Source organism: Physella acuta, unplaced genomic scaffold, assembly GCF_028476545.2.
Source record: "Physella acuta isolate Inbredline_101_S28 unplaced genomic scaffold, ASM2847654v3 ptg000997l, whole genome shotgun sequence".
Lineage (NCBI taxonomy): Eukaryota > Metazoa > Mollusca > Gastropoda > Physidae > Physella > Physella acuta.
The window spans coordinates 77,734-95,000 of NW_026732514.1; the positions used below are offsets into that span (position 1 = coordinate 77,734).

Sequence of the window (17,267 nt, forward strand, 5' to 3'; positions counted from 1 at the left end):
GGTCAGAATAACTGACCCATCACTTTAATTCACTTGCCATGTGAGCAAGAGTAAAGTACTACATAGGTCAAGTACTACACTTACTTTGTGAGCATGATCAAAGTACTATAATGTCATTGTGAGCAAGGGAACACTGCTACGAAGTCCTTAAATGATGCTTAAACAGAAGCAAAGGATGCCTAAATACTACAATATGAATGGGAGCATTTACAAAGTATTGCAATAAAATGCCATCTAAGCCTTAAAAAGGTCAAATGCTTAATGTTCATAAAGTAAAATTCACAATTTGCTAGCTTTTTTAAGAAACAATAAAAAATTATATACGAAATAATAATGGATATAAATACCTTTAGCAAAGTATTTATTCTTAAAGTATTTACAGATAAACCCTTATTAAAATATAATGGGAGAAACATTAACAATGATTCGAATAGTGTGTACAAGACTTCATTGAAAAATTATATCTTCATTGATGAAGTAACAATTTAATAATTACATAAAAATATAAAGAAGTCACTTTCCAATTTTAAATGACATTGTAGTTTTAAAGCTTATGTTTGTACTAAGTTCATTTAAAATGGGAGATATTCTCCACTCAGCTGAAATATAAACACCACCCACAAGAGACATTAAGGAAAACAAAACAAACACAGAACTTTAGAACAGGGTGGCTCACATTCTTGCACAAAGTGAACTGTTGTTGGGAGTTGTTTCCCTTGCTTATGGTCTGGTTATTTTTTGAACTTTCTAGTCTAACTTGGTGATGATTATACAGGACACCAGTGACTGGCTATGTATTGAATGAAAGTGAACTAGGCTAAGACAAAGTTTCTACCAGGCATCTCTTCGGGGGGCAGAGCACCCCCCCCCCCTCCCCCACAAAAAAAGTCTAACCCCCCCCCCCCCCCCCAATGAAATGGAATTTATATAGAAAATATATACATTTAACAGTGTCATCATCCCCCCCACTCCCCCCTGGAGAAAAAGTCTGGAAGAAACACTGGGCTAAGATAACTTGTTAGTAATGTAGACCTAATACTGCATTTAAAATAGAAAGTGACTTATAAAGATTGCACAAAAACAAGTTTAAACACAAGAAAAAATTCGGGATAATGTCGGATTTGAATAAATTGCTTTTTTTATAAAAAGAAAAAAAAAAGTTACCAAGCTTATAATTTATCACAGACATAATAAAAACATTTAGCAGCATTTTATATAAGACATGACAGTTTTTCTTTCCCCATTAGTTCGGTAGCTCTTTACCTTCAACATCTAGGAACCAGATGCAGAAATCAGTTTTCATAGTGTCAAATTCCTAACTATACTAGCTGCATTATTTGGCTTAAACTTTCATTAATTTGCATTGTTCGTCTTTATAAACTAAATTAAATAAGTAAAAACTGTATGCAAAAAAGGTATGTTCTAGCACTATCAATTATTTCGATAACAAAATAAATATCTGTATACATTCTGTAAATCTAACATATGTTATCAATGTAAAAAACAAAAATTTTGAACTTCTGAGATGTTTTAAACTGCTACCACACTATCAGAGTAAATATGGGAATGTCATGAAGGAAGTATTTACACATTGTATTTTTAGTTCTTATGACGAATCAATCGTTTTGACAGGGCTAATGCTAGTTGTCCAGTGCAATCCTTTTCCTGCAATACTGGAGCCATTGTGGTGACCGGACGATGATTCCCAGGGCTTGGTTTCAACTGAAATTTGAGGTACATGTATTTTTAAAATATGCTAGATTTCATCCTGTAGTTTGAAAGTACATGAATTTTAAAATATGTAAGATTTCATCCTGTAGTTTGAAAGGACATGTATTTTAAAATATGTAAGATTTCATTCTGTAGTTTAAAAGTACATGTATTTAAAAAAATTCAAGACTTCATTCAGACGTTTGAAAGTAAATGTATTTTAAAGAATGTAAGAATTCATACTCATGTTTGAAAGCCCAGCTGTGAACTCAAAATTGTCTTGTAATAAAATTTGAAGAAATCTTACTATTGAAAAAAACCTAAAACAGTAGTAAAAATTTCAAAACTAATTATAATGTTGATACACTTACCAAGAATGATTATTATAATGATGGCAATGATTAGAAAAATCACAGATCCTAAAATGCACATCATCTTGCAGTTTTTCCACCACATTTTCTTTCTTATCTGTACAGCTGATCTTTTAAAGTTGTTAGAATTGCATTCTAGGTCCTCTAAAGTATATACAAAAATTAGTTTATTAATAATCACTTTGTTTTATGTGTGGAAAATATGTAAGCTGTGAATTTTTTTAAAGAAATATATTTATACTTATCACTAAAAAAAAACAAAAAAAAAAAAACCAAATTATTTCTTGAGTTTGTTTTGGAGATTTTAATAATTTTTAATAAACAATAATGTATTTGAATATGATTATGTCTTGATTATCACTCAAACAATTCTCCATTAATTTGATTAGCAAAAATGTTAAGTTCTGGAAATATAAATAATATAGGGCCTACTAATTAAAAACTTTGAAAACAATGTTGTTGGTAGTTATGCACAAGATAATCATAAATAATCTAATAAAGACAATAGTAAGGCTAGCTTGGATCAGAGCCTGTGAACCACAATCAGCATTAATTTTGTTTACCAAAATTGTTTTTTAACCTCTATGTACTAGATTATAGTTGCATTTAAAAAGAAATATACCTATCTAAATTGTAGAGTATCAATACATTTCCAACACACAAACATACCTGATCTAGTTTGTAGAGTGTCAATAGATTCCACATACAAACATACCTGATCTAGTTTGTAGAGTGTCAATACATTCCACATACAAACATACCTGATCTAGTTTGTAGAGTGTCAATACATTCCACATACAAACATACCTGATCTAGTTTGTAGAGTGTCAATACATTCCACATACAAACATACCTGATCTAGTTTGTAGAGTGTCAATAGATTCCACATACAAACATACCTGATCTAGTTTGCAGAGTATCAATAGATTCCACATACAAACATACCTGATCTAGTTTGTAGAGTATCAATAGATTCCCCACACACAAACATACCTGATCTAGTTTGCAGAGTATCAATAGATTCCACATACAAACATACCTGATCTAGTTTGCAGAGTATCAATAGATTCCACATACAAACATACCTGATCTAGTTTGTAGAGTATCAATAGATTCCCCACACACAAACATACCTGATCTAGTTTGTAGGGTGTCAATACGTTCCCCTCTCTGTAAGACTTTCTCCACATTGTCCTTCAGTAGGGATGTGACTTCGCTAACCTCTGTCTGAAGATGGTCAAGTTGGTCATTGCGCCCAGTGCTAGCCCTAGCCCTGTCAAACATTAGTCAGACAACACTTTTAGAAGATGTGACAATAAAACAGAATCAAGTGTATTGGGATAGACAAAGCTAAGGAACAAAAAAAATGTTCTTAAATCAATATTGTAACATATCAAACATGTTGAACAATTTTCAGTTTTGGGTATAAAACTAGACAAGACAATGAGCTTTGAACATTTAAAAAGAAAAATCAAGGTGAAAGATAATTAAGCCAGGTAATGACAATAATGATTTTCATAGGCTAATATTATATAATAAACACGGTTAATTTAGATTATTTATAGTTTTTTAACATGCTTTTTTTTAAAATCAATAATTTTGAGTAAATCAATTTAAAATATGCCATCTGTCTAATATAAAATAGTTGGCTTGTCAATTAAAAGCATTGTTGAAAGCTGACTCGTCCTTTGTTTACAAATGTGCTAATCAAGTAAATCAACAGAAGGTGATGAATTTAATTTACTGTGGTAGAGAGATAGCACAAGACCAGTAGCTTAGGGGTTTTAGTCGCCCTAAAACCTAATAAGTAATCAGGTTTTATAACCTCAATAGATGAAGTGGTGATCTACATGCAGCTTTTACCCTCATGCTATGTCCTGCGAGTGCTATGGCTATGACTTGGTTTTGTAAATACTAGTAAATAGTAAATTACTAAATTTGTATTGGATCGAATACCCATCTATCTAACACTTAACACTTAACTGTGGTCTTAACAGACTATTACTTACTTATTAATAATATTATTATTAATAGTTAATAACTTAATACTTAACATGAATACACTGAGTACACTAAGACTTAGTGTACTCAGTGTGTATTCTGTTAGTACTTTTAGTACTAAGTAAAAAGGGTAATCTATCGTTTTAGGTACGTAAAATCGCCAGCGACTAGTAATGTGAAAAACAGGTGACTCCTTACATTTTAATAATTATTTCACATTTTGAGGAGGATTTATGTTTTGAAAAATACAAAAATGTTTCCTTGTTTCATTTATGTACCTGTTTTTAAACAATTGAATTAAAACTTTTCAGGAATAAATGAACACCAGCGATGTTTCCAACAGATGCAACCATGCTCATTTACTATAGCAGCCATCTTGTTAAAGTTTTATTTTTATAAACATATAGCCATAGCGCAAGATTCAGGCGGAAGTCACTCTATTTTACAAATGGCTGCTGTTTATATAGCAAATCTTGCTTGCAGACACTGCTGTTTAAAGTTAATTTCTGGCCTATATTGATATATTTAGCCATTGATTTAGGTTTATTATTCATTTATCTATAATATTTGACACAAACATATGACAAAATACTTCTATTACAGCCTTGACAATGAGGTAACATTTTCGTACATTGATAGCCGCGGGCGATTTTACGTACCCAAAACGATAGATTACCGTAAAAAGTTTTAAAGTAAGTTATTTCTATTTTAAATAGGCCTATGTCTATTCGTAATTAGTAGTATTAGGTTTAAATCTATGTCGTATTTTTAAAAATAATTATTTAGGCCTAGTGTACTTACATTGTTTTTAAACAGTTGAAGAATTATTTAATGGAGGTCTATTATTTCTCGATGAAGGAAGGGATATATTTGTGTCAAAATCAGCTGACCTTTTTTGAGCTTTTAAGACTAGAGTTATTATTCTTGAAACAATTAAAAAATGGGAACGTCTAATGGACACCTATACGAATCAAAATATATATTTTTTTTAACAAAGCTACAAATAAAGCAACTGAAGTTATAATAATACTAAATGAACCTAGTGACCTAGATCTATGTTTTATCTTGACCTTACCAACAAACTCCTAATATTTTTGGTACCTCCAATAGAAATTTTGAAAGAAGATTCAATGTACAGGAGGAGCGGCCAGCGGGTCGACCCCAAAAGCAGTGTTTCTTCCAGACTTTTTTCTCCGGGGGGGGGGGGGGGAGACACTTGAAATTTTCGGGGGGAGGGGGGTAGACTTTCTTCGGGGGGGACGACACTATTAAAAGTATATATTTTCTATACAAATTTCGTTCAAGGGGCCGATAGACTTTCTTCGGGGGGGGGGGGGGGGGAAGAGGGGAGTTGACTGGAAGAAACTCTGCCCAAACAAAAGAGCTGCCTGCAACTTTGCCCTAACATCGTGACACTGGCAGGGTAGTTAAATGATTAAAAACATTGAACTACACTATTATTTCATAGTCCATAGACCTGCTTGTTTTCCTAATGAATATTAATAATATTTGGTATATGTCTAGGAATTTTAGTTGATACCTCTTAAAAAGAAACATGTCAAACGCGTTATTTGGAATAGTAATTAGAATTAGATCTAGATCTAGGTCTATATTGAATTTGATAGCTGCATAAGGATCTAAAGATAGAGTATATCCTCTTAATAACAGACATGCCCATCCTTGACAGCGAGGAAGATTAAAATTGTTATTAAAATGGTATGCCCATAACGGCGCGTCTGACCATCTGTCATGCAGCAAGGCATTCGGCGCGTCTAGCGGGTCAGACAGAAATAGAACGCTAGCTGCAGGCCAACACGGCACAACACACGCTGTGTGCCTGTCATCCGCCATGTTGTATCAGTCATAGAGCATGCGTTGTATGATGTTGGATGTTGACCTAGTTAGTCGAAAGGGTTTGTTTTTCTTCAATAAAAGTACTGTTTTGTTGAATTGTTCAAACTTCAAAGGTACGTATGCTTAACCTAGTGTTTTAATTAAAATCCCAAAATAGACTCGATGCTTCCGACGTTCAATCATACTTGTTTTTACTCTATTCTCATAACTTTCATTCTCTTTGTTGCTATGGTATCGACATACCAAGAATAATCGATTCTGTAGTATCGCATGAATGTTTATTTAGTAAAACTGTTAAAAAATACAATAATTTCTGTGTGCACACATTGTAAGCATAATTACCATATTATTAATTCAGGGTATCCAGATCTAATTAGTAAGCAATATCGCGGTATCGAGAAATACATTTACATTAAACAAAATCGTTGCTGTAAATATCGATTCCATGTGTAGTGTAATTATTAGCAGACGCAACTGTTCAGCGAAAAAATAAAGAGGGCCTCGCTAACTTTAGCCCGTTTAAACACGAATGTAGTGGTATGAGGTACAACCCGCCAGTGGCGTAGGCAGGGGGGGGGGGGTTAGGGGGGGTCATAACCCCCCCCCCCCATAGACCCCTCGGTATATATAAAAAGTATGAGGGGGGTGCAAATCGAAAGTTTGAGGGGGGGGGGGGTGCAAATCGAAAGTTTGAGGGGGGTGCAAATCGAAAGTTTGAGGGGGGGGGGGGGTGCAAATCGAAAGTTTGTCCCCGGGTAAAAATTGGAACCCCCCCTTGAGACGATCCTGGCTACGCCACTGCAACCCGCAATCACTTCTCACCAACTAAATTAAAATCAGGAATGCACTATCTATACTCAATCTTATTCCTACTAATATGTAAATTAATATGTAACCTTTGTCTCGTGGTATTATTAACGGGTCCAAAGAGAAGGGGTTGGGAGTTATTCCAAATAAAGTAGGAAGACGTAAAAAGAATCGTGTACATGTCACTTGTTAGGGGGGGGGGGGGAATCGTCCACAAATACGTTACACTCCTGGTTGGGGATGGGGATGGGGGGGGGGGGCTTGTTGAACTTGAATATGAAGTTAAAAGTGTGACACGTAGGCCTAATTAAAAATAATTTTAAAACCGAATTTCATTATTAGCGTTTTTATCCCTTTCGGCGTAGATCTATATTGAAGTTAAAAATAATAATAATATCCTACTAATGTTGACATGTATTCATTAAAATGTTCAGTATTTGAAAAAAAATAATTTAGCACTGTTTATTTATAGGTCTATATTTTTTATTCGGTTTTGTCCCTTTATTAAGAGAAGGAATTAAATTTGTTATAAACAAGTTATTGCAATTTTTAAAATGTACAAATAGGGTCCACAAAATTCGCTGCTCTCTTCTTCTTTTTTATAGTTTGATTTTCTCTCAACGTAGGCCCAGTGGTATCACAATACCGGTGGGGGGGGGGGGGGGGGGGAGGGGGTCGCACCGGCTGACGCCCACTACGACGAAAAAACAAAATTTACTGTCAAAACAATGGTTTATCCAGTTAAAATAAGAAAATATTAGAGGGAGAGGGATGACGACGCCAAACCGAAAATGCAAAATAATAGGAGTAAGGGGGGGGGGGGGAAGGGGGTGACACCCTCAGTTATTGCAACGGGTACCGCCTTGCCCCTTTTTCAACTAAACTATTAATTGCATTATTGTTTTGTTTTTTTTAAATCCACAATCCATCTGGATGAAGCATTGTGTGCTGTTCATTTCGCAAATGTCTGTCTGTGTGTGACCCCCCACTCCCCATCGTCAGGGGTCGGACGAACCCCATCGTCAGGGGTGGGACGACCCCATCGTCAGGGGTGGGACGACCCCATCGTCAGGGGTGGGACGACCCCCATCGTCAGGGGTGGGACGACCCCCATCGTCAGGGGTGGGACGACCCCCATCGTCAGGGGTGGGGACGACCCCCGTCGTCAGGGGTGGGACGACCCCCGTCGTCAGGGGTGGGACGACCCCATCGTCAGGGTGGGACGACCCCATCGTCAGGGGTGGAACGACCCCCATCGTCAGGGATGGGACGACCCCCATCGTCAGGGGTGGGACGACCCCCACCGTGAGTACCTTCAACACTCTGCGTGACCTTCCACAGATGCCGAAAGGGAACCGCGAGTTCTACAGTCAGCTGATCCAGGAGGTCCAGGCCCGGGAGTGTTTGTACAACCCCGGCCACCCACAGTACAAGGACAGGCTGCGGCTGGACGCTGAGTGGGGGGAGATCGGCCAGATCCTGGGGGTGTCGGGTGAGTTCTTGAATTGTGAATTATCTTTGGTTACACACTGGGGGGGGTGGGGGGAGATCATAGGCCAGATCTTGTGGATGTCGGGTGTTTTTGAATTGAAGATGATCTTTGGTTTTGTGGCATCACGGGGGGTGGGGGGGGAGACCGGCCAGATCCTGGGGGTGTCGGGTGAGTTGTTGAATTGTAAATGATCTTTGGTTTTGTGGCATCACGGGGGGTGGGGGGGAGACCGGCCAGATCCTGGGGGTGTCGGGTGAGTTGTTGAATTGTAAATGATCTTTGGTTTTGTGGCATCACGGGGGGGGGGGTGGGGGAGATCGGCCAGATCCTGGGGGTGTCGGGTGAGTTGTTGAATTGTAAATGATCTTTGGTTTTGTGGCATCACGGGGGGTGGGGGGGAGATCGGCCAGATCTTGTGGATGTCGGGTGAGTTGTTGAATTGTAAATGATCTTTGGTTTTGTGGCATCACGGGGGGTGGGGGGGGGGGGGAGATCGGCCAGATCCTGGGGGTGTCGGGTGAGTTGTTGAATTGTAAATGATCTTTGGTTTTGTGGCATCACGGGGGGGGGGGGTGGGGGAGATCGGCCAGATCCTGGGGGTGTCGGGTGAGTTGTTGAATTGTAAATGATCTTTGGTTTTGTAGCATTACGGGGGGGGGGAGTTGTTGAATTGTGAATGATCTTTGGTTTTGTAGTATTACGGGGGGGGGGGGGGGGTTGTAGAATTGTAGATGATCTTTGGTTACACGGGGGAGGGGGGGGGGGGAAAGAGAGATCATAGACCAGATCTTGTGGATGTCGGGTGAGATGTTGAATTGTATATTATCTTTCGTTTTTTGGTTTTGTAGCATCGCGGGAGGGGGTGGGAGAGTTCGGCCAATTCCTTGGGGTGTCGGGTAAGTTGTTGAATTGTAAATGATCTTTGGTTTTGTAGCATTACGGGGGGGGGGGGGGAGTTGTAGAATTGTAGATGATCTTTGGTTACACGAGGGAGGGGGGGAAGGGAGATCATAGACCAGATCTTGTGGATGTTGGGTGAGTTGTTGAATTGTAGATGATCTTTGGTTTTGTGGCATCACGGGGGGTGGGGGGGGGAGATCGGCCAGATCCTGGGGGTGTCGGGTGAGTTGTTGAATTGTAAATGATCTTTGGTTTTGTAGCATTACGGGGGGGGGGTGGGGGTGTTGTAGAATTGTAGATGATCTTTGGTTACACGGGGGGGGGGGGGAGATCATAGGCCAGATCTTGTGGATGTCGGGTGAGCTGTTGAATTTTGAATTGTTTTCGGTCCTGTAGCATCACAAGGCGGTAGTGAAGGGGGTCGGGGGGTCGGTCAGATCTTGGAGGTGTTGAGTGAGTTGATTTGTAAATGGCCTTTGGTCCTGTAGCGTCACAAGACAGGGGTCGGGGAGTGATTGTTATTCGGTTAAAATATGGGGGGGGGGGGGGAATAAGAAACCGGAAATTCACAGTTGGTCGAGGGAGGGGGGGAACGTCCCCAGCCACTGTAGCGTGTAACACCCGACCTGGTGACGCCACTGCTTTAGTCTCTCTCTGTCCCCACACGTTTTGATACACGAGGAGGATTGGATCCATCATCCTTTAATTTTAATTGAGATCTTGTCCGGCGTCTCACTTTGAAATATCAACAAAATATTTTTCCTTTGAATTATCTCCCTAAACAGTGAGTGCATTCTGCCCGTGTCAAGCAAATAGTTATAGAAACGATCGAATACCCTTTCACTTGCGGGGCTGTGGTGAGGCGTGTGATCACACAACGCAGAGTGCTAGGTTTATAGACTCGGTCTGTCTAGGTTTAGGTTCCCCCCCCCCCCCCAAGCGGAAAAAACGTCTACCGCCCCCGCCCGGAACGTAATAGAATTTATATAGAAAATATATACTTTTACGAGTGTCCGTCGTCCGCCCCCCCCCCCCCATCTTGGTCAAGACTATTAGGTTTCAGCTACTGTGATTCTAAGTCTAGCTGTCTAGATGGGACCTGGAGGCTAGACGTTAAATAACTTATAACGGAACTCAAATATACCATTAAATGCTAAGATCTGTGTTTACTACTCAATTGTTATCGTTTGTTATCGTATTAAATAACTAGAAGACCTACACATTCGCGTTTTTGTTTGGACACGTTTTCCCTTGATATTTCATTTACCCCATAGCATTAGAGCCATATATAAGTGGGTTTGTTTTGGTTTTTTTTTACTTCGCAACACTTCAGCAACAATGTTATAAACATCTTTATTCTCACTTGACTTCTGTTCTGTCGCTCATAGGAAACGTGGCAAAAAAAACCTGGCAAAATCTCAGGAGCTCCTACAGCCGCTGCCTCACCGGCAACAAATCCATGAACGGATCGTCTGGGAAATCGACATGGTACCTGAAGGAGCAGATGGACTTCCTACGCGATCACATGACCTGCTCGTCCATGTACGACCCCAGCTTGGACCAATCAGACAACCTCATGGTCGAAGACATGGGTCAGTCTCCGGACGAGATGGTAGATATGTACATTAAAGAAGAGGAGAGGGAGCTCGAAGACTCGACCAACGACTCGGCCACCTCCTCGTCTTTTCTCTCCGTCCACCCCGTGTACCCCGTGGCGAAGAAGCCGAAAATCACCCTCGCGCCCCTGGCTCCCCCCAGCAATAACGCCATGGCGGACGCTTTTCTCAAGTACATCTCCTCAGATGTGGACGAGGACTTGTTGTTTTTTAAAGGGATTCTGCCCAATGTTAAACAGCTGAACGCGCGAAACAACCGGAAGTTCAAACACGCAATCGCGAACTATCTTTTTGAGCTGCTTGAGGACCAGGAAACCCCCCTCGAGGAGACGCCCAAATCGGTACAGACGTAACAGTAAAAGTGGAATACCAATGTAAAATACGAGTAAAACATAAGGGACTTCTGTGTGGCGGTATATGGATTTAACTAAAAGAAACACATTATTTTATGGTGTGCTTAAAAATTGTTTATTTGTTCGAATGATTTTATTATGTTGTGTTTGTTGCATGATTCAAAATAGGTTGTAGCATAAATCAATTTACATGAATTATTGGTCAAATTATATACTATTTTGTCAAAAAGACTTGTACATAAACTTTAAATTGCCCTCTTCTTTTGCGTCATGTTTTTAATTTACACTGCTTTAATCGTCTTATATAAACGTGTATGTATGTTAAAGCTGGTTATCCATAGACGATTTGTTGTTGAAGAAGAATCTAAGATCTTCGTGTTTCTGAAGCATAAATTACAAATGTTAGGTTTGGTCAAGCTGATAATATAGGCAATGCATGTTAAACCAAGCTGATATGGCAGGAAATGAATGTTAAACCAAGCTGATATTGCAGGAAATGAATGTTAAACCAAGCTGATTTTGCAGGAAATGAATGTTAAACCAAACTGATATTGCAGGAAATGAATGTTAAACCAAGCTGATATTGCACGAAATGAATGTTAAACCGGGCTGATAATGCAGAAAATGAATGTTAAACCGAGCTGATAATGCAGGAAATGAATGTTAAACCGAGCTGATAATGAACCTAACGGTACCTTACTTAGAGGATAAATCAAAGCATATTTACAATGTCCACATGATGCATCCAGGATAGGGATGTAAATATTTTTTAGCCCGATAGTAAAATATTTAAGCACACACACACTCCTGCCCAAAACACATACTAATAACTCACCAATTCGTACTCACCCCCACCCATCCACCAGTACGTACTCACCCCTACCTACCATCACGTACACACCCCATCTACCCACCAACACGTTTTCACCCCACCCACCCACCAACATGTACTCATCCCTACCCACCATCACGTACTCACCCCACCCACCCACAAAGTATTCACCCCCACCCACTATCACGTACTCACCCCCACCCACCAACACGTACTCACCCCTACCCACCAACACGTACTCTCCCCCACCCACACACCAACACGTACTCACCCCTACCCACCCACCAACACGTACTCACCCCCACCCACCAACACGTACTCCCCCCACCCACCCACCAACACGTACTCACCCCCACCCACCCACCAACACGTACTCACCCCCACCCACCAACACGTACTCACCCCTACCCACCAACACGTACTCTCCCCCACCCACACACCAACACGTACTCACCCCTACCCACCCACCAACACGTACTCACCCCCACCCACCAACACGTACTCCCCCCACCCACCCACCAACACGTACTCACCCCCACCCACCAACACGTACTCACCCCCACCCACCAACACGTACTCACCCCCACCCACCAACATGTACTCCCCCCACCCACCCACCAACACGTACTCACCCCCACCCACCCACCAACACGTACTCACCCCCACCCACCCACCAACACGTACTCACCCCCACCCACCAACACGTACTCACCCCTATCCACCAACACGTACTCACCCCCACCCACCAACACGTACTCACCCCCACCCACCAACACGTACTCACCCCCACCCACCAACACGTACTCACCCCTACCCACCAACACGTACTCACCCCTACCCACCAACACGTACTCACCCCTACCCACCAACACGTACTCACCCCCACCCACCAACACGTACTCACCCCCACCCTCCAACACGTACTCACCCCCACCCACCCACCAACACGTACTCACACCCACCCACCCACCAACACGTACTCACCCCTACCCACCCACCAACACGTACTCACCCCTACCCACCCACCAACACGTACTCACCCCCACCCACCAACACGTACTCACCCCCACCCACCTACCAACATGTACTCATCCCTACCCACCCACCAACACGTACTCACCCCTACCCACCAACACGTACTCTCCCCCACCCACACACCAACACGTACTCACCCCTACCCACCCACCAACACGTACTCACCCCCACCCACCAACACGTACTCCCCCCACCCACCCACCAACACGTACTCACCCCCACCCACCAACACGTACTCACCCCTACCCACCCACCAACACGTACTCACCCCTACCCACCAACACGTACTCACCCCCACCCACCTACCAACATGTACTCATCCCTACCCACCCACCAACACGTACTCACCCCTACCCACCAACACGTACTCACCCCACCCATCCACCAACACGTACTCACCCCTACCCACCAACACGTACTCACCCCCACCCACCTACAAACACGTACTCACCCCCACCCACCAACACGTACTCACCCCCACCCACCCACCAACACATACTCACCCCCACCCACCAACACGTACTCACCCCTACCCACCTACCAACACGTACTCACCCCTACCCACCCACAAACACGTACTCACCCCCACCCACCCACAAACACGTACTCACCCCCACCCACCAACACGTACTCACCCCCACCCACCAACACGTACTCACCCCCACCCACCCACCAACACATACTCACCCCCACCCACCAACACGTACTCACCCCTACCCACCTACCAACACGTACTCACCCCTACCCACCCACAAACACGTACTCACCCCTACCCACCCACAAACACGTACTCACCCCCACCCACCCACAAACACGTACTCACCCCCACCCACCAACACGTACTCACCCCCACACCAACACGTACTCACCCCCACCCACCTACCAACACGTACTCACCCCCACCCACCAACACGTACTCACCCCACCCACCCACCAACACGTACTCACCCCTACCCACCCACCAACACGTACTCACCCCTACCCACCAACATGTACTCACCCCACCCACCCACCGAACACGTACTCACCCCTACCCACCAACACGTACTCACCCCCACCCACCCACCAACACGTACTCACCCCCACCCACCCTCCAACACGTACCCCTACCCACCAACATAACTTCACCCCTACCATAAAAACTTCCCTACCCACCCGCTACTAGTAATCGATCTTGATTGCTATAATTAACTATAATTAATTACAGTCCAACATCCACATTTCTCATTAGACTCTATATAACTCTCTAATAATTATAGATTACATTGCCATGTTATATTAATGTTACGCTTCTTCTAACCAACTATTTTGCTAAACAACAGTAACCTAAATATGCTAATGATAAAACATCACCCCGCCTCCCTCCCCTGGCTAAGCTTACCATTAAGGGTCAAGTACGTGTAATATATTCACCAAGGGCACTAACACCAGCTCTGGCACCGGCCGCCTGCTCCCCTTGTGTAAGGCCAACCAAGTGGTCACGAGTCGGCGTTTTGAACGGCAGGGCTGGCATCTTGGCCGCGCCATCGGCTTCTCACGTTTCTGTGTCTGCCATGTGAACTGTTCACTTGTCACAGCCGAGAGTCCACGAGGGCGAGAGGCTAAATTTAGATCAATCGAAATTATAATTTATATATATAGGCAATTTATATATATATATATATATATATATATATATATATATATATATATATATATATATATATATATATATATATATATATATATATATATATATATATATATATATATATATATATAGGGTAGAGGCGTATCGAGGGGGCGGGAGTGGAGAAAAATGGGTTGGAGAAACAAATTGAAAGTTTGAGGGGGGGGGGGGGGCTAAAATAGAAAGAAGGTTTGTCCCCGGGCGCCGGGAAGGGTTGCTGATACAGGGCCGATATATATATGCATATATATATATATATATATATATATATATATATATATATATATATATATATATATATATATATGTATATATATATATATATATATATATATATGTATGTGTATGTATGTATATTCGTATATATATGAATTTGTATGTATATATATATATATATATATATATATATATATATATATATATATATATATATATATATATATATATATATATATATATGTGTGTGTGTACACAATTATTTATATATATATATATATATATATATATATATATAGGCCTATATGTACACAATTATATATATATATATATATATATATATATATATATATATATATATATATATATATCATAGATAAGTATATTTTTTGTAAGCGTTTGTTTTATTAGATTATCGTTAAAAATTGTATTACAAAGTACAGTGCACAGTAGTCTACTAATTTGCGCGTGACTGGATATTATATCCCGCCGTACAAGGTTACTGAGTGGAAAAGTGATATTCAAGTTAACCTTTCCTATTGTCATTAAAGACCAGAATTGTTTTAAAGTACACTAAAAAAATTAATTGTGGTTTTGGAGCTTACTCTGGTGAACTATCAGTACTTAGAAATTATTTTTTGAATTTTTTTTTTTTTTTTTTTTGTTTTCTCAAATGTTTGCAATATTTTAACCATGTGCTATTTTGATTTAAAATTTAAAAGTTTACTAAAAGAATACTTACATGATTTTTTTTGAGGCGACACTGAAGATTGTGCTAGTAAAATCATGAGCTTGAATCATGATTTTCGTGATCGAAAAATCACACACGATTATTCAACCTTGCTCAAGGTCCATAAAAATAAGTCTTTTTAAATTTTTTGTATTTTATTTTAGATATCATAAACTTGATTTTAAAAAGTGTGCTAAAATGACAACTCCCACAAACCCACACTTTCATATAACCAGACAGACTCTACTTCATCTGCCCTATAAAAGAATGAACTCTTGCTACGAGCTAAGCTGATTTATTTTTATTTTTTTAAATTGTACTTAACACGGTTATTTCCCCTCCCACCGCTAGCATCACCCAGGGACGACAACTCTGATCATGTCTCCTCTCCCCTTGTCCTTCATTAAAGAAACATTAAACTTTGATACATTTTACGTGGACACCCACGTCAACATCTCTATTTTTTTTTAAATTCGTCTTTTATCGTGTCTTGAAATATTAGCCCAGCACGCCCAAACATTCGCATTTAAAATATTTTCAGAATATCCTGTTACCGGTGTGACGTGAATAGATATACTGTATCTGTTAATTAGTTTGTAAATCCTCACAGACGATGGTGATTCATGGTGATCATGACCCAGGTGCACCCAGTCGCGTCACTTGCTGTCGTCCCACCACCCCTCCACTAATTTTGAATTTTTGGTTTCGGGTTACCCTTTCCCCCTACTATTTTGCTAATTTAATTTGATAAAACATTTTACGATTTTTTTTTTTACGATTTTACGTCAGGGTGTCATTTTGCTAGGAAAAATAAGTCACAGAAAAAAAGTCACAAAGGAAAAATTTAATCGGAAAAAAAATCACAGAAATAAATTCTCCAAATAAAAATAGTCACAAAAATATGTTAAGAAATGTTTGTATTTATTTTAATTGTTGAGAATTGTAAAATTGTGTAAAAAAATAGTAAAAATACTATAAGATACTTTACAGAGCAGCTGCAAGTTTTGTTAGGTATTTAATTAAATTTGTGGTAGAAAAATTAATTATAAAAGAAATTTAAGCATGTTTTTTTGCCGTAGGCCTTTCGTTGGTCGGCTTCTCTTCATTCAAACTTGTCGGTCCATATAGTGTGTTGTTGACGTTTTGCTTCAAATAACAGCCTTTGTACCGTGTCGGCTTTCTGTTTTGATACTATAATTTGCTATGTAATAAGTGTGATAAATGTGGGCAGCACAGATGGTTGAACTATGTCTTTATGCCATTTCACTCTAATTTAAAGTTAGTATTTAAGAGAGACGGTGAAAACCTAGAAGGTTGGAGCATTCAAAAAATTATATTTTATTTAAATTTCATGTATAACGCAATTAAAATCTACAAACTTCATACTAAATATTTTTTTACATGTCTTATAAATATTACTTCTTGAATATTTAATACATATTATTAACAAATTCCTTGCAAATACAAATTGGTTACTTTTTTTCCTGTGACTTTTTTTCCTACAATCTTATATAATAGTATTCCTGTGTTTTTTTTAAAGCGCCCCCCCCCCCCTCCCCGCATCAGTTTTGTTGTTGACGGCATCATTTTCATTGTGCGACCGCATTCGTTAGGTTGTACAGCCGCATCCGTTTCTGTGTACGACTGCATCCGTTTCGTTCTACGACCGCATCCGTTTCGT

General features: G+C 40.4%; 2 protein-coding genes across 2 annotated transcripts; one reads left to right on the forward strand and one right to left on the reverse strand.

Moving 5' to 3' along the window:
* Window positions 1-950: 950 nt before the first annotated feature.
* LOC131954422 (vesicle-associated membrane protein 8) lies at window positions 951-5,016 on the reverse strand. Its single transcript, XM_059318085.1, has 4 exons — window positions 4,884-5,016; window positions 3,215-3,354; window positions 2,082-2,225; window positions 951-1,722 (listed from the first exon to the last, which is right to left on the reverse strand). Coding segments are annotated over exons 1-4 (402 nt in total). The 5' UTR covers window positions 4,886-5,016; the 3' UTR covers window positions 951-1,606.
* Window positions 5,017-5,895: 879 nt separating this feature from the next.
* LOC131954420 (transcription factor Adf-1) lies at window positions 5,896-11,362 on the forward strand. The gene is made up of 3 exons (XM_059318084.1): window positions 5,896-6,049; window positions 8,085-8,235; window positions 10,524-11,362. The coding sequence occupies exons 2-3, from the start codon at window positions 8,085-8,087 to the stop codon at window positions 11,102-11,104; spliced, it is 732 nt and encodes a 243-aa protein (XP_059174067.1). The 5' UTR covers window positions 5,896-6,049; the 3' UTR covers window positions 11,105-11,362.
* Window positions 11,363-17,267: the final 5,905 nt, after the last annotated feature.

Excerpts from the sequence above, each read along its gene's own strand:
- LOC131954422 (XM_059318085.1), bottom strand. Across the intron at positions 2,226-3,214 it reads CACCCTACAAACTAGATCAG|AGGACCTAGAATGCAATTCT; the intron begins GTATGTTTGTGT and ends TATATACTTTAG. Across the intron at positions 1,723-2,081 it reads CATTATAATAATCATTCTTG|TTGAAACCAAGCCCTGGGAA; the intron begins GTAAGTGTATCA and ends CTCAAATTTCAG.
- LOC131954420 (XM_059318084.1), top strand. The coding sequence starts at position 8,085 with ATGCCGAAAGGGAACCGCGAGTTCTACAGTCAGCTGATCCAGGAGGTC. Across the intron at positions 8,236-10,523 it reads CCAGATCCTGGGGGTGTCGG|GAAACGTGGCAAAAAAAACC; the intron begins GTGAGTTCTTGA and ends TGTCGCTCATAG.